Source organism: Anolis carolinensis, chromosome 6 (genome assembly GCF_035594765.1).
Source record: "Anolis carolinensis isolate JA03-04 chromosome 6, rAnoCar3.1.pri, whole genome shotgun sequence".
In the NCBI taxonomy this organism is placed as follows: domain Eukaryota; kingdom Metazoa; phylum Chordata; class Lepidosauria; order Squamata; family Dactyloidae; genus Anolis; species Anolis carolinensis.
In genome coordinates, this window is record NC_085846.1 from 43,242,403 (window position 1) to 43,267,796 (window position 25,394).

Genomic DNA, 25,394 nt, shown 5'->3' on the forward strand with positions numbered 1-25,394 from the left:
CCGTTGCCCTGGCAACTGCCCGGGCCCTGGCATTCCATCCTCTTCAGCTTGGAGGCAGGGAGGTTGCAAGGGAAGTTTACAAAACGTCATGTTGTGTGTAACGGCAGCACATATTGCAGATAAGGATGGTAAAGAATGGCGGGCTTTCCAAATGAGCAAGTTTCCATTCGCGGTGCCCTTTTTAAATGCCAGCTAGCCATGGACTTAAATGCAAATACTCATCCAAGATCCCAAGCCCTTACAAAGTAGCAGTTACAGTAAAGTCTCACTTATCCAACATAAACAGGCCGGCAAAACGTTCGATAAGCGACTATGTTGGATAATAAGAAGGGATTAAGGAAAAGCCTATTAAACATCAAATTAGGTTATGATTTTACAAATTAAGCACCAAAACATCATGTTATACAACAAATTTGGCAGAAAAAGTAGTTCAATACGCAGTAATGCTATGTAGTAATTACTGTATTTACGAAATTTAGCAGCAAAATATCACGATGTATTGAAAACATTGACTACAAAAATGCATTGGATAATCCAGAATGTTGGATAAGTGAGACTCTACTGTATTTGTAGACATGGAAATATTTTGCAATGCCTTTACATGCAAAATATAATTTTTTTAAAAAGGGGGGATGTTTCCAGGCTTTTGGGTGGATATGTGAAACCACAAATAATAGCGAACGCTATTGAAATGAAGGGACTTCTGGGCCCATGCTGAAGAAGACCCATGGGGGTGCCGGCTGGACAGCAGTAAGTGTGAAAAAGATCTTGGAGTCCCCGTGGACAAGTTAAACATGAGCCAATAATGTGATGTGGCGGCAAAAAAAGCCAATGGGATTTTGGCCTGCATAAATAGTATAGTGTCTAGATCCAGGGAAGTCATACTACCCCTCTATTCTGCCTTGGACAGACCAAATCTGGAATACTGTGTACAGTCCTGGGTATAGCAATGTAAGGGAGATGTTGACAAGCTGGAATGTGTCCAGAGAAAGGTGACTAAAATGATCAAGGGTCTGGAGAATAAGCCCTATGAGGAGTGGCTTAAAGAGTGAGCCTGCAGAAGAGAAGGCTAAGAGGAGACATGATAGCCATGTACAAATACGTGAAGTCATAGGGAGGAGGGAGCAAGCTTGTGTGCTGCTGCCCTGGAGACTAGGACATGGAACAATGGCATCAAACTACAGGAAAGGAGATTCCACCTGAACATTATGAAGAACTTCTTCACCGTGAGAGCTGTTCAGCAGTGGAACTCTCTGCTCCAGAGAGTGGTGGAGGCTCCTTCTTTGGAGACTTTTAAACAGTGGTTGGATGGCTATCTGTCATGGGTGCTTCTTGGCAGGGGGTTGGATTGGATGGCCCACGAGATCTCTTCCAACTCTATTATTCTAGGTACAGTAGAGTCTTGCTTATCCAACATAAACAGGCCGGCAGAACGTTAGATAAGCGAAAATGTTGGATAATAAGGAGGAATTAAGGAAAAGCCTAATAAATGTCAAATTACGTTATGATTTTACAAATTAGGCACCAAAACAGCATGTTTTACAACTAATCGACAGAAAACACAGTTCTATACACGGTAATGTTATGTAGTAATTACTGTACTTACAAATTTAGCACCAAAACATCACAATGTATTGAAAACATTGACTACAAAAACATTGACTATATATGTGTGTGTGTGTTACACACAATATAATTTACAATAATATATAATAATTATAACATATTGTATATACATATAATATTCATAATATTATATTGTAATACGATATAATACTAATAATACAATATAATAATATTAATTATATATTATATTTTACATGTAATATTACTAATAATATTAAAATATATTGATACAGTACAATATAGTAATTTATTACCAGTATTGTACTATACTAATATAATATTGTATGTAAATTTAATTTGTAAGCCGCTCTGAGTCCCCTTCGGGGTGAGAAGGGCGGCATATAAATGCAGCTAATAAATAAATAAATAAATAAATAAAAATTGACTACTAAAAAAATGACTACAAATAAAGAAAAAATTGCATAAAATCAACCTACAGTAACAACATTGTTGGAAGTTAAATCCGTAAAAAGTTCAGTAGTGTGAAGATTTTTAAAAATCTGTGAGCCTAGAAAAACAGCTGTGGATCTGGCCAGGAGGCGAACTGCATTGGATAATACAGAATGTTGGATGAGCAAAGGTTGGATAAGCGAGACTCTACTGTACTGATATGCAGAACTGCTAAGCTATGCATAGGCATGTGCGATCAATAAAAAAATATTTCAAAAGGAATTCCAAAACGGGGGTGTTTTATTTCTAAAGTATTGAAGATGCACCTGGTTGAAATGTAATTCTGGTTGTTAGAAGGAAAATGTCTGTATTAATGGTCATTTTGAAATGTGGTTCAGGGGACACAACAGAGATGGGAGGGGGAAGTTGGTACGGATAAGTGATGCTGGAATGTGAAGATTTCCTTAGCAACGAACACTGTGACCCAAGGTTCGGCCTGCAGAAGCAGCCAAAAGATAAGATTGTAAATTAGAAAACAATGATTTCATTGGGCTGGGAAAAGAACAAGAAAGTGGAGTTAGAGAAGGAACAAGAGCTGAAGGTGGGCTCAGGGGTGGAAAGGAGGTGAACAGGGAGATGAAGAATGTTACTGTGAAATGTGTGGCCTTATACATTGCTTTCATTGTCTTTGTTCTGTGTATGGTTCCTGCCAATTCCAGATGCACCCTTGTTTTCTACTGCAGTAATAAAAATCCTCTAATTTGTAATCTCATTTCTGGTCTGAATTGGGGAACAAGGCCAGGAATATTTAAAGGAAGGCATGCCATTTCAGTATTGTTAGTGGAAATCTCGTTCCTATAACAAGCGTAACGAAATTTTGTTACTTTTTTGTTACGGTAATTGCGCAAGTGGGGAAACTTCAGGGACTCCTTTCGCTTTTATTTTTACAGTTGTTGGGGTGAAACTTGCTACAATGGTAGAACACATTTACTACTGTTAGCCCATCAATTTTCAGGATGCTTCACTTATCCACAGAGTTTTGGGGAATTTCCAAAGTTTTTCTAAACAACGTTAAAAAAAGTCAAGATTTTTTTGAATTTTCTATGCAATGACACAAGATAACAGGATCATCCCCCAACTTTCAAAGATATTCATACATCTGATTTTAGGGATTTTTTCAAAAAAAGTTTTGACAGTTTTTTTTGTTTAAAGCCACAGCTATCTCATTGAATGTCTCTCTTCCATTTAGGGATTTCTTCCCAGTCCAGCACAGAGATTTACTTACTAGAAGTATTAGACAGTCGTCTTTGCAGATTCAACAATTTATTGGAACTGGCTGGCTTTTGCTCCGGAGGGACAAATCTCTCCCTGCCTGATTGGGGCTTTCTGATGTTGAGCAGAATGTGAGAAAATGTAGTTTAGGGCAGGGCCATTTGAATTATCTGGCACATGTTTCCTCACCTTCCCAAACTACATTTCCCAGAATTCTATGCATTCTGTCTGTTTCCCAGCAAAACTCTGCTTTCTCCCTGCTGCTTCCCTTTCCTAATGGCGAGAGAACATTATTTAATAAAGAGGAATGCCAGCCTTTTTGGCTTTGCTTTGCTTGCGCTAAAAATAAAACTGATTTTGGGAGGCTTCTGAGGTTTACAAAATGCAAAGGAAAAAGTATTGAGTAAGTTTCAATTCTTACGTTTTTGCCGTGGGCCACATCCATGTGTTGGATATTGCATTCTGCTGTACTTTCCAGGTGGTGCTCTTTCTGGAGAGAAAAAGGCTCTATAGCAGCTAAGCTTGACAGCCTGACATGCTTTAAGGGAAAGAATGCTGCCTGGTCTACTGAGCCTTAGGCTGCATACAAATATTGTGATATTGATCATGCTTATTAATACATGTGGAACTCCCCACCTACTTCACAGAAAGGTAGCGGCAATCCAGTTACATTGACAGGGATCTTATTCAGTTTTTACAGTGCCTGAAAACAACCCATCTTTTCTGCAAAGTGAGTAAAAGGTAATATGCCATTAACTGATTCTCTGCTTGTGGCTTGGGTCATGCTGCATCCTTCAGGTCCTAATATCTGAGAAACTTTCAACATCAACTCCACCTGGGATGCCATTATTATTGATACCCCACTTTTTCTCTCTACAATGAGACTCAAAGGGACTATAGGGAAACTACATATGCAGGTCAAACATCTATTTGCTTCAGATGGTATTTCAGGACTTTTGTGGGAGATTTGAGAGAAGATGCAACAGCCAGTGAGCAATCTTTTGACATCATCTAGCAGAGATGTATCCCTGTGTGTGTGTCCTCATGGTAGTTGTGGAACATCTGTTCATTCTCTGAAGGTATAGTTATATCACTTGGACTACTGTCTTGTCTTGCTACGTTAGGTTTACTTGCTGCTCAGACTGTGTCCGAATGCCTTCCACAGGGCTTCAATGGATTCACGTTTCTGTTACAAGTGGTCTGCCATATCTTCACTTTCTTCTATCAAATTCTACTTCATATTTTCAAGTTCTATACTATTTCATGAGTTTCCTTTTCTGCTATAACAGACCAGATTTATATTGAAATCCTACAAAACTTTGAACACATGTGCTATTTCCAATAACTGTTTACTTCTCAAAGTGATTCATGTTGCAGCTTAGATGCCTTTGCTATAATTTTTGTGATGTACACATCTTTCAACCAGAATAAGACAGACAAGTATAGCCTCTAGGTCAGACTTTTCCAAATTGTGTCATGGCATGTTTGTGTCAGTGCAAACGTAACAAGATACCTCTGAACCTATGTTAATTAAGCAATAAATTGTATTTTTCAAAAATAGAAATGAAAGGTTTTTGTGAGATATGTTGTGTCCTCATACATTTCATTATTACAATCCAGTTAGGTATTTCTATCTCTTACAAGGGATTGAAACCTCCGGTTTGCTAATAAAAACTGAATTGTGTAACAAAATAATGAAATGTTTGGAAAGTTCTGCCCTTTTATCATACGTGGGCCAAATCCAACCCACCACATCATTTCATGAGATCTTCAACGCTTTCAATGCTAGGGCAAAATACATTTATAAAGTCTTACAATTACAAATGGCCCCTTGAAGGCAACCATGTGGTCCTTCATGAAAATGAGTTTGGAATCCCTGCTCTTAGACGTTGTTCAACTTGTATTTTGAGCAACAGTCAATGATGAAGAATGCTGTGAGTTGCAGTTGATGTCAGCTGTTAGACCATAGGGAGTATGGGTTTCACACAGTATAAGTAACAGGAATGAGGAAGCTATGGATCTCCAGGTGCTGTCAACTCCCATTAACTGTCACCACTGGAGCCAATGGTAAGATATGTTTTGTATAATTAAGCATTTAAGAGGACACACATTTGCAAATCCCTCACTCTTGTGCAAACTTATGGCTAGTGCCTTTGTCAATTGTTACGTCCTATTTAGTTAACATTATATACCACTTCTCAAAGCAGTTTGGAGGGAAGAAGTCTTGGTTTTGTCAGGCAGGGAAACAAACGTAAAATGCATTTATAGCAAGCCTAACAGTAATTTTACACACAGTGCACATAATTAATTGTTCAACGTGCCAGATATTAAACTAATATTCAAAGGAAATGCTTGAGGTGATGCAGGACAAACCATTTTTCCATGTCATTTTAAAGAACATATAAGCACTAAAGACTTTGGGGTTCCCAAAATGAACATCATACACCCACTAGAATAACTGCAATTTAAAGAGAACCTAATAAATTTAATCACTTCACTTACTTTGTGAATTAGATTACAAATTGGAAATATAAAAATCTGTCCAACCAATAAAAGCTTACAAACTTGTTTGGTTTTAAGCAGCAGATGAAGTGAGCATCAAGGAGAAGTGGTATGAAATCTCTGTAGCATAAACACGGGTGATTTGGCACTTCTGCTTGATTTTCATAATGAAGATCCTACTATTTTAAAAGGGACATGACTTCATTATGTTTAAGAACTATTAAACAATTAAGTAAGCTATTTTAAATGATGAGATTGTACAGCATGGCATTTTGACATGTGATTGAATGCACTTGTAGAGAAGAGAATGCTCAAGAATAAGCCAGCTCACTGCGACTGAACTGGAAGAAGAGTGATTTTGTTATCAATATCCACAGTAGGATTGTCTTTCAACACAGAAACCTTCCACGCTGGAACATTAATCCCACCGAGAGAGAATTCGTGACCATTGATGAATGCTGCAGACATCAGTAGTTTATTGGTATGTTTAGTCAAAACACATTCAAAAATGGAAACTTAAAGTAAATACTTTCCACCTGCAACAAGTAAACTAGATTCTACTAGCATATAATGCTTAACACATTACAGCAATAAAGATGGTAGTCCACTGTCTTGCATATTAAAGCCAAAAAGATGGTTAAAGCAAGTTTGTTGAAATAGGAATGTAATGATAGCAAATACTACCCATATCAACAAATCAGCAGTTTAACAGGTCAAAGATCTGTCACTTTTTCTTCTAGAGGTACATTTATTGAAAAGGAGGGACAAGAACACTGAGTCCACAGTACAGTAGGTGAACAGTCACCATGTAAACTTCTGTGTATGCTTCCAATATTGTAATTTCATGGCATTTAAAGAAGCAAGCCAGAAAGCTGAATGGCTCAGTAGCTCCTCTAATTGTCAGTAACAATTTTTTTCTGATTATTCCTCCAGTGCCATTTGCCTTAAAAGTTTTTACAAAAAATGGCAGGGCAATACCATAGCACTAAACAAGTCAAGAAACAGAAAACACTGGTAGGCAAACTGCTTGCTGAGAACCGCAGTTTAAAGAAAGGCTTCCCAACTTAAGTCAAGTTTATGGTTTATGGTGAGGCATTCAAGTACTACATTTCCAGGTATCATCTGAAAATGAAACAGTTCAACACATAAAACACCCCAAAATATAAACATGGAATTAGAGAAAGGTTGTCCCAGAAAGTGTATGAAAATAGTGCAAGACTTACCATCAAACATGGAAGACCTCAATTTGGGGGGTGGAAAAAGAATGATACAAACTCACTACCTCCCTGTACATACAGACAGGGTTTTCCACCTTTTTTTTAGAAACAGCAAATGGCTACTTGAACCAAATGCTCCTTGCATTAGCCATATTTGTCACATCATAACAAGTGAGGTCTTCCATGCTTAGAGCAGCTCTGAGTGGTCACGTACTATTGCCTCCCCTCCTCCTCAAGAGTAAGCCTGAGGTTTGCTGAGTTGCCCAGTGTGAAGCTGGGGAGTATTGTTTGCTACATTTGCCGTTTTCTGGAATGTGCTATCTTTGCAAACAGGAACCTGGAAACAGCAAACCTCTCACCAAAATGCAAGAAGCTCTACAAAGTCCAAACACAAATGGGAAGTTCTCCCTCTGTGTACAAATCTGCGCCACACAGGCAAAGTTGCTTCAAGGTTTGTGCAAAACGGGTGACAGTTCAAAAACTGGAAATAGCAAATACTCGAGCTATTATCCTGCTCTGCGAAAATTGCAGTATCCTTGAGTGTAACGTGTTAATTAGGTTATTGGGAGTATACTTAAAATGAAGATACACGCTTGATTAACTTTGGATTTCTTTTATGCAAGAACGCACTCTCACTTCCATAACTCCACTTGTTAAAAATGCAGCTACTACTTCGTACCTCCCTTTCTCAAGGCTTCAGAAGCTTGTTAGCTGCAGAGCTAGGCAAATAATATTCCAGCAACTTTTACTGATTTAAAGATACTGCAATTTTATACAATGATTTTATAAACATTTTTACAGCTGTTAAGAGTTTTGCAGCACAGCCATTCATACACTATACTGTACAAAATCACCAGCAAGACTGGAATGATGTATTTAATAGAAGGCACCATCATGCTTATTACATTACCAGAGACCTCAATACAGTAAAGACAATTTTTCACTGTACACTGCTTACAGAAAGGGGAAAAGGGAGGAGGAGTGTGTTGAGCAGTCAGCCATTCCTCTTCTGGAGAGAGGCAGGGAGCTCATAAGATTCTTTTCTTTAAAAAACTCATTTTGCTTTCAGGACTATGATTTCTGAAATTTTACATTTGTGTTTACAGCTAAATTGTTTCTTTCTGGAACATACTTGTAGTCTTGTTAAGGTCTATGTGTGTATATATATATATATTGGTCACAGCAAGCAGAGCAGATGCCCGCATCGTTTCACAAGCTATTTTTTCCTTGCTGCTTTCAGCAGATGTCAACGTAAAATGAGTCAAGTACCCATTAGCACGTTTAAGTTCATAAAAACATGAGTTGTTTGGAGCCAAGTGTTCTAAAAGGAGGGGAAAGAGCAAGCTTCTCCAATTGCAAAGATTGGACTATTTGCATTTCCAACAGCAATAGGCAGAAACAGTAACACTTACACAAAATGTGCAGCAAAGGATTATTACTTTTTTTTTTACAATGAAAGGACCTCAACTCAATTAGGTACGCCCTTTGTCCTTTTTGTTGTTGCTGCTGCAGAAAGTTTAAATGGCCATTTCTCAGTCCTTAATCTCCAAGTCTAATTTATAAGTTAACAGTGTGACTTCTTTGTGAAACTGGGGAAAGAACGTCCACCTCATTTTAACTTGTAACCAAAAGATGTTTCTCACATCAAAGAAATGATCAAAAAGGCTGTGTTACATTCCAAAGCCAGAAAATTAACAAGAATGCAAACACGACGAATAATGTATCACTGTCAAGACTGCCTGCCAACACTGGTGTCTTCAGCGACGTTGACCTGTAAACCGGCCCTCCATCTGCCCGGTTCCTCGTCCAGAGCCAAGTTTCTGGGACATGCCACCCCGCAGAGGTGGCCCTCTTCCATCACGATCTCGCATCATTCCACCACCCACTATGCCACGTGGGCCCCCAGGACCTCGGTCGTTGCGCCGAATATCCCTGCGGTCATCACCACCACCTCGAGTCTCCCTTTCACGAGCAGCTCTGGTCTTTTTTTCTTCTACATTCAATCGAACCTCACCACGGAACATAATGGGCTTCGGGGAGAGAGGAGAAGAGAGAAAAAGTATTGATTCCAAAAGGTTGATTAGCTTAACCATGTCCAAAATTGACACAAGTAGTAGAACAGGTGCTCTGCATGCTAAATATCCCATAGACAATCCCTGCTATTTCTAGTTAAAAAGGTCACAGATAGGAGGGACCATAAAAGCTACCTCTCTGCTAATATTTGAAAATCACATGTTTCATCCCTTCATTACTGGTTTACAGATAAAATCATATGGAGGATACGACTTTGAAAGGTTAACAAGACAAAATACAAAGCATTTGTACATAGTAACGCAAACAATCCCACTCCTCCTTTGGTGTGCACTTGCCATAGCTGGACTACTTACTTTTGCCAACAAAATTTTCTGAACAGGTTCAGAGTCATCAAATACTACAAATCCAAAATTTGGAAGTTTTCCTCCAACACCTTTAGTATTGATGCGAAGTTCGACAACATTCCCAAAGCCTATGAAAGCATAGCACATGTGATTATGGGGAGGAAAGCACAGCAAATCAACCAACACAGAAAGCAATATTTTCAGTATTCATTATAGTGGCAACTCACAATATATGGAATTACAGTGTTTAAGAACTTAAGTGTCCCATCTTCCATGCAGTATGTCTCTACAAAATGAAAGATGTGTCACTTACTCATGAAGAATTCTTTCAGTTCATTCTCATCAATATCATGTGGCAAGTTTCCAACAAACAGCTGGTGACTATCTGGGTAGCGAATTATCCGACGATTGTCTGATTCATTCTGATCCATGTCCCCTCGGCCTACGGTTATTCCAAGCAGTGATGCAAACTCAGTGCAAATCTGTGTATTTCAATTAGCATGTACAAACTCTATTTGTATATAAATGACACCTGTTTTAAAACTTCGAAAAATAAAATTCAGAAGGTACTTCACCTCATGTATAAAATTAAAAGATTTTTATAGTAAACCTATTTGAAGCTCATATGGTGACTATACAAAATGATAAGATTTCTAAGCACACAGATTTCTTTGACAGGCTTAACGAAATTTATTACAATGAGACTTCAGATAGATATGAACTGTAGAAAAGACAACAGCTATGAGAAGTCAAAACAGTTAGATGTTTATGTACTACCTCACCTGCTCAGCAAAAACTGATGAAGTAATAATAAATTAGTAAAATCTCATAGTAAGTTCAAGATATTCAAGACACCTGCCGTGATTCTATCCTGGTTTAGATTACTGTAACATCCTTTCTATGGGGCTGCCTTTAAAAACCGTTTGGGATCTTAGGCAGGTCCAAAATGTTGTGGGCAGGGGTCCCCAAACATTTTAAACAGTGGGCCAGTTCACAGTCCCTCAGACTGTTGGAGGGAAGGACTATAGGTTAAAAAAAACTATGAACAATTCTTATGCACACTGCACATCTTATTTTGAAGTAAAAAAATAAAATGGGAACAAATACAGCCTCAATGTTGTTAATAATAATAATAATAATAATAATAATAATGATGATGATCATCATCATCATCATTATGATCATCATTAGAATGGTCAACTGAAATAGAATTTGTAAAAGTCTGTATGACTGTATAACATTGGACATGCAATAAAAATAGAAAATTGGAAAAAGATATGGAATTAAAAACTCAAATGTACCTATTCATATGATCTAAAAGAAAACATATAAAATGATATACCAATGGTATATTACCCCACAGAAATTTTGCAAAATGTTATCCAAATATTCAAAATAAATGTTGAAAATGCGAAGAATATGAAGGAACTTTCTTCCACATGTGGTGGACATGCAAAACAGACAAAAATATTGGAAAGAATTTCAAGGAGAAATACAAATGATGCTAGATATAAATTTACAGTTAAAACCAAAATATTATTTATTGGGAATTATAGATATAAAATTGGAAAAAATAAAGACAGAAAGTTATCTTTAACGCCAGCCATGGATTCATCGAGCCCCACATGTCGCATGATGTGTTCTGCATACAACTTGATTTTTTTTTTCGTGTTAGGAGCAACCGGAGTTGCTTCTGGAGTGAGAGAATTGGCTGTCTGCAAGGACATTGCCCAGGGGGATACCCGGATGTTTTTGATGTTTTACCATCCTTGTGGGAGGCTTCTCTCATGTCCCCGCATGGAGCTGGAGCTGATAGCGGGAGCTCATCTGCGCTCTCCCTGGGTGGGATTCGAACCTGGCAGCTTTCAGGTCAGCAACCCAAACTTCAAGTCACGAGGCTTTTATCCCCTAGGCCACCGGAGGCTCCAGTACTCCCTGTTTAAACTGAGGCTTTGCTGCACCAGGGACTGCAATCTCTGGAGTGGAATCTCCAGATTGGACTCCTCACAGAATATTCATGGAAAGCAAGCACATGGAACTGAAGTTTCTGCCTTGCAGTTAGAGGAGTCCAGGTTTTCTTTCTCTCTGCCTTGTTGTTAGTAGTAGTTTAGGAACAGCCTTCAGCACTTATATTGGATCCTTCTTATGTAGAGGTTCTACTGTAATAATGTTCTTATTATTAATTCAATTAACAGACTGAGTGCATGCAAAGCTACAATAAGTGTAATGCCTTCAACTCCATCATGACAATATTTTGTGACCACTTCTATATCAGATCTTGGTGGTGCATATAACATTCATAGATGGTCAGTCATTCAGGTACTGAACAGTCCCTCACTTATTAAGATTCAGCAACATGGTTGTATGATGTACTTTTAGACAATGGATGTGTCTTTTTAAGTCTGCACATTAAAACTGGAGTGATTATACAGACAGGTCAGACCAAGGCAAATAAGTTGACTTTCAGAAGGCCTTCAAAATCTAGAGCCTACTTGCAAAGTAAAACAAGAGTGCCAGCACTTGAAAAAGGCTTACCTGGTCTGGGTCCTCTTGATGGGAAACCTGGTCTCTCCCTTGGACGCTGTTCACGAACACGAGGAGGCTGGGACTGGGTTTCAGGTTTTGTTTCTACTCTTTGCTGGAACAAGATAATCAGTTATTAGTAAAAAGCTAATCCAGAAATCTGTATTAGCAGAAAGAGCCTTAAAAGCCAAAGCAAAACAACTTACAAATGCAGAAAACAATATATATTTTATAGAGTAGGAAAAATATTTCCTTATTCATTCCTCTGTACCAATCCAGGACTGTAGGGCTCGCAACTCAAACTACAAACAAGACATGAACAGGGATACACAGAAATCTGTTCCGCCTCATGTCTTATTTATAGAGGTTGGTATTCAAAAGTCTTTACAGGGAAACTTCCAGTGTCAGTCCCTACTCTTGGTTTCAGAAACATTGCAAGCCAAGAGAGGCTACAACAAATAAGAAATCTTTCTCTTATGCACACACTAGGTATCTGTTTGCTTACAGATCAGTATAGAAGGGCACTGCTACTTTGGATTAACAAGCTCTAAAAGATGCCAGTAATTCATTTTTTTTAAAACCTGAACATTAATGTTTTAAAGACTGAACTAGATGATCTCTGACTTTCCTTTCAACAATGCTAAATGTATTGTCTGAGAAAGCTGTAATTCCATACAAAACACACACTTAGGACACCAGTTTGCCAAACTGTCCAACTAATGCAATCTGCTGGGAAAAGATCCAGGAAATGACCAGATATGACATCTCCTATCATTCAATTTAGAAATAAGTAGAATTTGTATAGCTACAGACTGGAAACCAGCAAAAGTTCCATTCTTGACATACCAATGAGAATTTTGGTGGTTTTCATTTTTAATGATGTAAATGAATTTGGACAAATACTAAATTGCCCTCTTAAAAGGGAGAGCAATATGGAACCCTCAAATATGAATTAAGAACAGCTTTAAATTGATGAATTATTTGGGTACCTAATGCTAGTTTTGCTACTGAAATTACATTCTAATTTGATCAACCAAACTGTTGAAATTAGGTGTAAAAACAAGTTGTCCTCCAGATGCCGTAGTGCTATAACTCCTTTCTTCCTTTACCAACTGCCTATGCGTGCTATGGTTTATAAGGGCCGCCATTCAGCAACATTGAGGTGTTCATGTTCCTCATACCTATTTATCTGTATGTAAAGAAACCATTCCCCTTTCCAATTAATTCAAAGAAACATACCAAAGCTTAAGAAACAAAAATGATCATGGCGATTATTAAAGAGTTGATAGAAGAAGTTTCCTTCCTAATATCCAACACATTTATATAAATTGTAACCCAGGTTTGCCAATAGTTGCTTGTCTGAATTGCTTCCTTAATCTTTTTATCTTGTGATTTTTTCCAGCATAAGTCCTTGAGGAATCAAAGTGAGATATGGAAGACCAGTAAGTAACTGAACTATGAACTGTGAAGTCCCTGGTCTAAACCTCAACCCTGCTACGAACTGATGAGAGGCTGTTAAACAGGCATCTTTACTCAATCTACTATTCTGGTCGGTATTACAGGGCTCTTGTAATGTTTGGAACAACATAAATATTGGAGGACCGATATATAAACTGCCAAAAAAGGTAGGAAAATTATTGTTTTGGAGTGTACTGTTCTAATTATATCAAGCATCTTAAGCAGAAAGCAGCAGATAGGTTGGCCAAGGAGACCATCAGAGCACACAAATTCAGTTTAATTCTCTCTCTTTTTTTTGCTTTTCCCATTTTCCTCTCCACAACTGAAGCTACAAATCACCGACAAATCAGAAGTAAGGCAATGAAGTGCAAAGTGATACTCCTATTTACTCCACCATGAGATTTCCCCCTTCAATAATATCAAATGAATTATGGATGCTAAAGAAAAGTCATTCAATGTTTGGCAGAATGCTACCAACTCATGGCTCATTAATATCTGGAAGGAGAAAAAACTATTATCCACAGCTTGTAAGTGATAAAGACATTGTGTGTTGTATATTATATGATAGCATGTAAGCTTATATATCCTGGAGGCAAGAGGAGGACATTCTGATTTTACACAAGGAAGTATTTTATTCTGTCACTACCATGAAGACTACCCCTTCTGCTAACTAGGTACAGAAGTGTCCTTTCCTCCTTATTCCACAGAAATACAATACAAGAAACAGCTATGCCATTAGGATATAGATCAACTGCTGCAATGGGAACAATTTTTCCATTTCTCAGGGAACCCCAATAAGTGAAGAATGCAGTTAATGGAAAACAGGAATAGAAAGAAGCATGCATTTGCATGCATAGGGCAAACTAATAACTTTAGTGAACTTAATTTGCATGGCTGTTTCAACACAGTATGCCTATTTAGAAAACACTGACCAACATCCATAAATACAACAAATGTTCTGCTTGTAGATAGAAAAGGCATTATTTTTATTGATTTATTTTCTATGTTTGTAGTTCACCTTTCTCTATATAGGAAGCCAGTTTCATTTTATTAAGTGGCAGATCTTGAAATAAATACCAGCAATGGCACGAATACAACTATTATTTATTTCTGTATGAAATTATTGTTCCTCAAATCCTGAGACAAAAAATCTCCAAAAGTTTATTTCAATATAAGGAATAGGGTCTGCATCATATTTTCAAGAAATAAGGTCCTAGAAAATACATATTTTGCATTCTAAGCATCTTGAAGAACAGTGTAGATGTAAAGAACGAGAAGTTGTATGTTAAGACCTTTCCTCCTGGAAAAAAATCCCTTTCCCCATTTCCAGTTTTTCTGACACCTCATGTCATTTTACCACAGGTTTTCTTAGAATGTCTATGATCCCTGTACTGGCAAGATGTAAACAAACCAGCCGACAAACAGTCATAAATTGGTACAGGGCACTAGATTACAAATCAAGTAGCCAATTGGTACAATTTAAGCAATTGCTTTGTTAGTGAAGCAGTTTGCAAAAGTACATATGGAGATAATCTAAGGTGTTCACAGACTGGTTACCTGTGAGACTGGTGCTTTAACATGGGTTGGAATTCCAGAGGAAGAAACAGTACCACTAGGAGGCAAGTTTTTACTGGTCACTGAAGCCCAGGAGAAAGCCTGCAGGAAATGCAATAAACCTGGTCTACTGATCATGGTAAACCACTGACAATACTTAAGGGAATATTAAACCAATGAAAACATTCTCTTTCTGCTCCAAAACAGTGTCAGGATTAAATAGAACCACAACACAGCATTAGCACAGCGGATTATCAAAGAGGATCGTTTTAGCTATTCCCTCATTTCAGTAGCATAGAACAAAAAATGTAACAAAATTTCAGTGCTTTGAGGTAGCAAATTCTTGCAATAACACTCATGCTAACTTTTTTAAAATTGATGAAAATTATGCAAAACTAAATTTTCTCTTGTAGAGCTAAGCAGAATTAATATGCCATTGGTTAAGATAGTGCGAATAAATCAATCCTTTCTTTTCTTAATTTAGTTTCTCTCACACCTTCACAACTATGTAAACACTTGTGCTGGCAGGACTGCTGATCAAAAGGTTGGCGGTTCGAATCCGGGGAGCAGGGTAAGCTCCCGTCTCTCAGCTCCAGCTTCTCATGCAGGGACATGAGAGAAGCCTCCCACAGGATGGTAAAACATCAAACATCCAGGCGTCCCCTGGGCAACGTCCTTGCAAACGGCCAATTCTCTCATACCAGAAGCAACTTGCAGTTTCCCAAGTCGCTCCTGACACAAAAAACCCAAACCTATTACAGCAGGTGATATCAGTGATAGTATTAAGTGGTGAGAGTTAACATGGATCTCATAAAAAGAGATGTTTACATTAGAATATACTGTTTGGTTCATTCAGCCTTTCCCCTTGACACCCAAATGGATTCTGTGGCATTCATCTTTTACCAACTGAAGCTAGTGGAGCAGATGGGACCTATACTGAACAAAAAAGGCTGGGAACCTACTCATACTAATGTAGTGTATTACATATGGGGTTAACTTTGTTGTTTATTTGTTCAGTCGCTTCTGACTCTTCCTGACTTCATGGACCAGCCCACGCCAGAGCCACTCTCAGCTCCTTCTAGGTCAAGCCAGTTACTTCAAGGATACCATCCATCCATCTTGCCCTTGGTCAGCCCCTCTTCCTTTTTCCTTCCATTTTCCCCAGCATCATCATTTTCTCATTATCTCGCCAAAATACTTCATCTTTGCCTCCAATACCCTTTCCTCCAGTGAGGGATTAACTTACTATGTAGGAAATTCAGATGGTTCAAATACAGTGACTAGTTATTGACTGGGACTGGCAAATGTATCTCAAGGTGTCCAGGGGACTCTGTCAAATGATTAACATCATCTTCTGAGACCCTTTCCTAACCCCCATCATCAGAGTTTTGCTGGGTAAAGGATCCAATAGGCTTTTTGCTCGTGGCCCTTATTTACAGCTATCACAAGGGAGACTTGTTTGGGAGCACCAACCTTGCTAACATGAAACAAATATCCTCCCTTCAAAGTCAATAATTTTAAAATAATCAGCTGTGGTGTTTTTACTTAGCTGACACCTTGCTTTCCTTTCACCATTTTGCCAAGATAACATCCTCTGAGATTGTTCTATTTTAAAGCAGCCACCTATTTATAAACTGTTTTGGCTTTATTCACAACTTTGAAGAGAACGAACAAAATTAAGTTCCTAATTTCCAATCTAAATTCAAAACACACCTTTAAAAAGGAAACTCATTAAGTGGAAAGGTTGTTAACATTAGCCGCTATCAAGACCAAGTGATTTTGTCTAGCAAGAGAGAGGCACAGAGGATCACACAAACCATTCTTGATCTCTCATAACTGTCTCAAGGAATTGATAATATTATGTCTGTATGTGATTCCTTAGAAGAGGAAGAAAATAACAAAAGCTATTTTATACATGTTTATAGTGAAAGAAAATAAATTACTGTATTAAAGGTACCAGAAGCTTTCTGATCTTCTTTCCACAATCCCCAAATAATTAAACACACTTGAGTTGAAGCACACAAAGCTTGTGATATTGATTCTCACAACCTGAAGTCAAGACTTAGAACTAGATAAACTTGCAATTACAATATAAGACGGATAAAGATTCAATAATCATACCATAGTAATGAATAATAGAGAAATGCCATTATATGCTTTTATTCACCTCTAGACCAATGTTTCCCAACCTTTCATCCTCCAGGTATTTTGGACTTCAGCTCTCACAATTCCTAACAGCTGGTAAGATAGCTGGGATTTCTGGGAGTTGAAGTCCAAAACATCTGGAAGACTAAATTTTGGGAAACACCGGTCTAGACCAATTGCTATTTTCCTTTGAATTTGGATTACAGGAAACGTTAGTATCCATTTATACATAAAGAGTAAGATGAATAAAATTCAGGAAATTAATAAGATAAGAAATGTATTATAGACAGTTCTAATTGTGGTTTTGGCTACCTGGGTTTCTACATAATCTTGTTTTGCTAAACAGTTTCAATCTAATTGGACAATGCATCTCGATTTAACCAACCTTTGGTGGTTCCTGTGGTAGAGAAACTGTTTCTACAGGAGGTGGAGATGGAGACTTTTCTTCTAGCTCTTCAATAGTTTTTTCTTCAATGTCAGCTTTCAATTCTTCAGTTTTTGATTCAGATTCCAGCTCTGCTTCGGGTTCATGAGAAGATTCTTCCAAGGTTTCTTCTATTCCATTACTAAAATAATTGGACACATCAGATACCGTTATGTTTTCAGTAGCATAAAAGTCTTAAAATGTAGCTGAACCAAGTGTACTAACACAGACATAAATCCAATTACTAGTTTAAGTTACACAAGATTTAACGAAACAGTATTTCCATAAGCATTCATTTACCATGCAGCAAAGTGGCTAGTTCAGTAAAACCAACAAATTGGATGATGACTCTTAAGGGGGAAAACTTGACTCTGTATGCAAACATTCTTCATTTCTTACTAGTTATATATCTAATCCATCCCTAATTCATATCATGCATCCCTCCATATATTATTGGACTGTAATGCCAAGCAGCCGTGACCAGAACAGTCAATGGTGCGGAATGCTGGGTGTAGCAGGCCAATAGCATTTGGAAAGCTTCATGATTTGTATTTCTGAAATAATCTATCTTGCAACCTATGTTTATGTTGCTTTCCTTCGGTCGAGATGCAATTCCAATTACTTATTATTAGCTGCCAGCATCCAAACAAATCCATTAATCCTACACAGAAAGAAAAATTGACAATACTGTCCATTACACAATTATCTTATTTGCCAATGAATGCATCTGAAGAGATTAATTTTCTTCCAAGTTGGCTCCCAAACAACTGCAACTACATTTCAGTTTGCCTTCTCAATGACATTATCCACTTACAGTTCTGGCAGTCATTGGTTTTATACAGAAGTCAGTAATATTGCCTGATTACACAAAATAAACCAAATAATAAATACAGGTTATAAAACATCTCATGTTTTTGTTATCAGCATTGCCAAAGATAAAAAGGCTATACTGTAGGTCTCATGGAAGATCTCCAGATGTAGTACAATTGTTCAGGCAATCATACAACTGTGTATGATTGCCTGAATCTTTAAAATTTACAACAATCACAATCTGAAAAAACTCCCATTCAACTTTGAACAGATCTTTTCAATATTGTATTTTATTGCAAGCTGAGAATAAATACTTTAAAACTTAATTTCTCAAAACTGTCTATTTTGGATTTTTATCATTTAAATACCTATAATGATTAAACAAAATAAATTTAGCATTTATTGATTTCCACATAAATATGTAAACACATCTTACGTTACGGGGTGATTATCATAGTAAGTACTGCTTGAATTTTCTTGAGTGGGTTCAGGAGACGGCTGCCTTTCTTCATGTTCTTCTTCTACTTCATCTTCTGACTCTGAGACATTAGAAAAATGCATTTTGAAAAGTTATCACCATCATCATTGTTCATCATCAACAATTTATTTATCTGTTGCCATTACTATTAATGGAACTTTACAAATAAAATAACAACAAAGCAGTTCGCTGCCATCCCACTTACAATCTAATTAAATCCATGTATAAAGAAACATGTTAGCCAACTACAAATGTCAATATATCTGAAACACTGAATAGCCTGAACACCAACAGTAGGCAGTGAAGTCAATTTAATGAGGGTTCCCTGTAAAGTTCTGGTCAGCATTCTGGCAGCAGCATTGTGGACCTGCTGAAATTTCCAAAGGCAGCCCAATGTAGACTGTATTACAGTAAACCAAAAGGGGATGTAGCCAGGTCTGATGTCTCCAGGTGCAACTAGTGCCCTAATTTTGATTGTGCAATTGCACTCTTGGTCACTACTGAAACCTGGCCCATGCAAACTTAGGATTGAGTCCAGAAGACTACCGAAGCAATGGATCTGAGGCTTCAGGAGAATTTAATTCCATCCAGCAAAGGGTAAATTCTTATCTCCTGATCTGTGTTTCAACTGTTCAGGTGCATCTACGTCTCATCCGGATTTTCAATGTCATCAGAATAATGTTCACCCCCAAACTCTAGACAATCCCTCCCAGTGGTTACATGTATATGGTGAACATGGGGGGCAAACTTGAACTCTAAAGGCACTACCTTCTGACTTCACCCCTACAAGGAAGATTGGAACCACTGTAAAATAGTCTCATGTCTCAGCCTAAAGAGGCAATCCATTCAGATAAATAAAGTGGTAATTTTATAATAAAAAGTAGAAGCCTGTCACTAGAAAAGTATCATTCCCCCCTTTCCTATAGAAGGGAATGCCTTTTCCAGAAAGTTGACGACAGAAAGTTGTCGTCAAAGTTAGATCTCTCTTCAAAGGCATCAAAGCAAGTACAACATGGATCGTCTAAACCAGCACAAAGTAGCTGCACGCAATAACATCCTGTGGAAACTTACTGGCAGTGCATGGGGTGCAGACCCACAATTAATAAGAACATCAGCCCTTGCCTTGTCTTTCTCAACTGCTGAATACGCCTGTCCTGTCTGGCACAAGTCTGTCCGTGCGAAGCAGGTGGACATAGCACTGAACGAAACATGTAGAATAATCACAGGATGCCTTAAACCTACACCTGTTGATAAACTCTATAAGCTAGCTGGCATTGCCCCCCCAATGTGCGACGGGAAGTTGCTGGTAATGGTGAGAGAAAAAAGGTCGAACATTGTGAAAGCCACCCACTGCATGACTATCAGCCTCTTCCCAGTAGACTCAGGTCAAGGAGGAGCTTCTCTTGATGTTCCTCCAGCAACAGCAAGAGTGTCCCTCTGGGCTGCTAAACCAGGCAATTCCAACTGGATGGCCCCCCACGAGGGTCTGCCTCCAGGGGCAAACCAAGAATGGACAACTTGGAAGTCCCTAAATAGACTGAGAAGCGGAGTGGGCAGATCAAAAGACAGCCTGGCAAGATGGCACTACCTGGAGGAATCCTCCACCTTGTGTGACTGTGGAGCAGAACAAACAACTCCTCATATGTATGCTTGCCCACAATGCCCTGCCTCATGCACGGAGGAGGAGTTGTTTAAAGCTACGGACAATGCGATTGCTGTTGCCCACTTTTGGTCTAAAACTATTTAGCTGTTTGTGATTCCTTTGTTTTATCACTTTTAAATTTATTTATTATGCAATGCTTTTGACACAAAATAAATAAATAAATCTAAACCAGCTGTTCTTAAAAGTGTGCTCTGCAGAGTGCTTGGGGCTCTGAGAAGCCTAGAGGGGCTCTGTGCTTCTCTTCTCCTCCTCCCCCTCCAAACACACGTGGCAGAAGCTTTCCAGTTGTCAGGGAAGGAGTGAAGGAGGGAATGAATGCGGGCCCAGAAAACAAGGCATCATGTGAAGGGAGGGAGGCCCTGCTGAGGCAGAAGCCAAGGCCTTGCTCAAGCTCCATGGACAGGTCTCCTTCCCACTCCCACTATCAGGCGCAGCGGCAGCACAATCATACTCCTAGGGCACAGACGCTTTTTCTCATGCCGCGTTGCCATGCAGACCCTTTCCCCCGCACCTTCTAAAACCTATTTCCCTCCCACCACTCATGGATGCTTTGCTTGTGCTTTTACTGCATGGCAGAAGAGGGTTAATATTACTACTGTTACTACAATTATTACTACTACTACAGAGGCTGGATTGCCATCTGCCTGGGATGCTTTGTGCTTTTCCTGCATGGCAGAAGAGAGTTGGGCTGAAATACTGTTAAGTTTATGTTGGTTGAAATTGTTCTTCATTTTAAATATTGTATTGTTCTTTCTTTCCTTTTTTTCTTTTTGCACTACAAACGAGATATGTGTAGTGTGCATAGGAATTTTATGTTCATGCTTTCTTCAGTTAGCTCACAAAAACACTCTCCATCCACCTGCCACTGGCCCCGCCCGGCTGTCAAATTTCAAAATGCAATGCTTCAAAAAGTTTGCCTATGCTTAGTATTTCCTTAGGGCTCCACGAGAAACTAGTGTTTCAAAAAGGGCCCCATGGTTGAAAAAGTTTGAAACCCCCCTTGTCTAACCTATATGAGTCTTGAAAATCATTTAACAATTTTCTGAAATCAAGCTGACAAATATGCCTCCAGCTCTGAGACATCATCTCACCTTCATCCAGCTCAGCTTCAGAGTCACCAAATACTTCATCTTCATAACGGAATATGTCATTGTGGACATAGAACTTATTTGGAACAGATCCCTGTAAAAACAACCAAAGAGAAAAAGAAGGCTCAACAGTGGACCACTTAAGTCACTGTTAACACTGTAAATTATTTCCAAATTCAGTTATCCTTTTTTACTGCATTCAAAAGATAGTCAATATAATTAAGATATCTACCATATTTATTCATGTGTAAATTGATTCCCCCCCCCCCAATAAATAACCTCAAAACCCAGGTCAACCTATACATGGGTCAATGCTAAAATAAGGACCCAGTGCAAAAGCTGACAAGAGACAGAAGCAAGATGCATTTCCACCCCATTATTCCTTTTTTGCCCCAACTGGAGAAAGAAAGGCAGCCTTCCTTTCTTCCCTTCTTTTTGAGTTTGAGCAGAGTTCAGTAGTAACATGGAGAAGACATCTGGAGCACCTGAGGTAGGGGGAACTCAAAATGGCCATCACAACCATTCCAGAGAACCATATGAACTTTATCCCTTATTAAAAATGGCTGTTGTTGCTTCATGTTGCTCAAGTGACCAAAATGGCTCTTCGACGTTGCTGATGAATTCCACTCAGGTCAAAAAAAATGAGGGAATAGGAAAGGACGAGAAAGAAAGCTGCTAATGCCAAATGGGATTTCAATTCAAGGTAATTTATAGCACTAATAATTCCAAGATTCCCTCCATTTTTTGGGGGGTGGGTGGGAAATAATTGATTCTGCTTAACATAGGAGACTAATTAATCAAGTGATTACTTACTTCTGGGGCCAGCACAAAGGTCTGCATGAACTTCCTCATTGGCTGCCCATTGTTTGTCAACTCCCCCATGACTTGCACAACAACTCCATCATTCAGGGTTGCATGGGCATCCACATGGCGAATCTTGGTGCGGCATTCACTAAACTGCAAGGACATTACCTTCTTGTGTATATCCTAAAGACCAAAAATGATGACACAATGTAAATCTTGTAGAAATGTGGCGTTTTTTTTACTGTAACATGCACATTTATGTAACAAAAATATGGAAAACTGTATTTTCAATACATGGTTGAGTTATTCATCATCCTAATAGAAACAGATCTAGTTATCTAGTTTTGAAAGATCTGGTCTCTGAGACAGTTGGCTATGAGCTGTTGGATCACTATGGAGATGCTTTTCTTCTGTTTGAGAGGCATGGGAAACATAATTCTTCCTTTTCTGTGTTGTCGAAGGCTTTCATGGCCAGAATCACAGGGTTGTTGTATGTCTTTCGGGCTGTGTGGCCATGTTCCAGAAGCATTCTCTCCTGACGTTTCGCCCACATCTATGGCAGGCATCCTCAGAGGTTGTCCTTCGCTGACCGTAGCATTTGTTGGATTTTCTTCGTGGGTCTGTAGATAGATCCACCCAGAGGAAAGGTGTTCTTACCATACATCAAGGGAACTACTGACCGCATAGGGAAGCTGATGAAGAAGCACAACCTACAAACTATCTACAGACCCACGAAGAAAATCCAACAAATGCTACGGTCAGCGAAGGACAAGAGGGATCCTCTCTCTTCTGCAGGAGTCTACCGGATACCATGCAGCTGTGGACAAGTCTACATAGGGACCACCAAACGCAGCGCCCAAACAAGAGTCAAAGAACATGAAAGGCACTGCAGACTAATTCAACCAGAGAAATCAGCCATAGCAGAGCATTTGATGAACCAGCCTGGACACAGAATACTATTTGAGAACACAAAAATGCTGGACCATTCTAACAACTATCATGTCAGACTACACAGAGAAGCCATTGAAATCCACAAGCATGTGGACAACTTCAACAGAAAGGAAGAAACCATGAAAATGAACAAAATCTGGCTACCAGTATTACAAAACTCCAAAATCAAAACAGTAGATGGGAACCAACACAATGAGGACTTGACTGAACAAAGGATGCCCCCAGGCAAGGGACAAAACATTTCCAGTGCCAATTAGGGTGATTAACTGAAACATTAATGCTGGCTCCCAGTGACAAAGAACTCTTGCCACACCTTGGACTCTACACAGATATATATTCTTTCCTTTCCTGACTTAGTTTATCCATACCTCACAACCTCTGAGGATGCCTGCCATAGATGTGGGCGAAATGTCAGGAGAGAATGCTTCTGGAACATGGCCACACAGCCCGAAAGACATACAACAACCCTCTTCCTTTTCTATCGATACAACTGGTCCATATCCATTGTCCTGTGCAGTGTGTCAGTGCAGTAAACCAAATACAACACAGTTGATATTTGATAGGGAAGAAGAAATCTGTTGAAAGTTCAATGCCTATTCTCAAGTTTTTCCAAGGTAAGCATAATTTTTGGTAGTTCGGTGTTTACCTGACCTTTTGTTTACAGCCCTGATATCGTGATACACCACAGATTAATCTGCTGTTGTATTCCGATGTGGGTCTGATAGCTAGAGCAGTTGGTTAGTTTGGAAGCAAGCAAAGCAGCTACTATAGCCATTCAGTACACCTTCTTTTGCACAAACAAAGAGAGAGAGACACATTTTTACAATAGCAGTGCACTGAAACGTGAAGGCTGACAAAGCATTAGACACAAATGATTTTTTTTTAAAAAGAAAAAGAAAGCTCTAATCTAGGGAATTGCAGAGGGAAAGAGAAAGCCGACACATAGATAAGGACAGATACAATAATGGCCCGGAACTCCTTTTTACTGCTACAGAAACTAACATACCGTATATACTCAACTATAAGCCGAGTTTTTCAGTCCTTTTTTAAGGCTGAAAAAACTCTCCTCGGCTTATACTCAGGTGAGGGTCCTGACGAGAAGGCATGGGGCTGAAAAAAGAGCCCTTTCCCCATGCCTTCCCACCAGGATCCTCACCTCTCCTCCTCTTTTGCCCCCTACGCGCCTTTCCCTCCTCCGAGCCCAGAGGGAAGTGACGCCATGGGCAAACCTTGCCATTGAAGGTGTGGGTGGTGTGAGGGACAAAGAGAACAAGGCCATGGACAAACCCCGCCGTGACGACTCCCTTGTGTGCCAGGGAAGGCGTGTGCAGAGCGAGGGAGGAAAAGGTGCATGCCTTTCCCGCCTTCTCCCTGGCCCCGCGCGTGCTTTCCCGCCTCTTCACTTGCCCGGTGCGTGCCTTCTTTGGAGATGAAGGAGGAAGCCACGGTGGCGGAGACAAACCATGAGGACAAATTGTTGGATTATGGTTGTATGTGTATGAAATGTAAATCAAGTGTTTTCTGCTGTTTTGTAAGAGTGTGTGTTTCAGTAATGAAACAGTTAACAGCAGGCTAGTTTTGACTGACAACCTGTTGTGACTGCTATGACCTATCAGGCATGATTTCTGGCTTTGGAGGTTGGGAACTTCCTGCAGACTGAGGAATGTGTTTTCTTATCTCTGTGTGTTGAGCTGGTGCTTGCCGAGTGAAGAGGCTAAAGAGAATGCCAGCTCAGAGCGATGGCTTTTGCTGTGATTTGTAAATATGTATTATAGATATTGAAATAAATGTTTGGACTTTAGATTACAGATGTGTTGGAGTCTGACATTTGAGCAGAGGAATTGGTGTGGCAGACGATTGCAACCAATTCATCAGGGTGCTGGAGAAGATGATCGATGGTGTTTTGGAGAAACCCACCCAGCACGCACCCTGACCCCCACGTCGACAAAATCCTCCAGCTGCGGTTCTCTCTGCCACCACTGAGGAAAGTGCACACAGAACGAGGAAGGAGGTTGCAAAGGCGCGCGTGAGGCGAGGGAGGTAGAAGGCGGAAGGGGGTTGAACTAGATGTCCCAAGGAGTCTCTTCCAACCCTCTTTATTAGTATTATTG

The 25,394-nt window shown here is 39.2% G+C and overlaps 1 protein-coding gene across 1 annotated transcript in view; it reads right to left on the minus strand.

Annotated features, from left to right (window-relative positions):
• Positions 1-6,242: 6,242 nt before the first annotated feature.
• g3bp2 (G3BP stress granule assembly factor 2) overlaps positions 6,243-25,394 on the minus strand; it is a 38,209-nt gene continuing 19,057 nt past the window's right edge. The window contains exons 4-12 of the mRNA XM_003222364.4: positions 22,342-22,515; positions 21,532-21,622; positions 18,736-18,838; positions 17,451-17,631; positions 14,924-15,022; positions 11,921-12,023; positions 9,699-9,827; positions 9,395-9,513; positions 6,243-9,037 (exon numbers count right to left, since the gene is read on the minus strand). Coding sequence (XP_003222412.1) covers positions 8,765-9,037; positions 9,395-9,513; positions 9,699-9,827; positions 11,921-12,023; positions 14,924-15,022; positions 17,451-17,631; positions 18,736-18,838; positions 21,532-21,622; positions 22,342-22,515 — 1,272 coding nt within the window. The 3' untranslated portion in view covers positions 6,243-8,764. The remainder of the gene's footprint in view (positions 9,038-9,394; positions 9,514-9,698; positions 9,828-11,920; positions 12,024-14,923; positions 15,023-17,450; positions 17,632-18,735; positions 18,839-21,531; positions 21,623-22,341; positions 22,516-25,394) is intronic.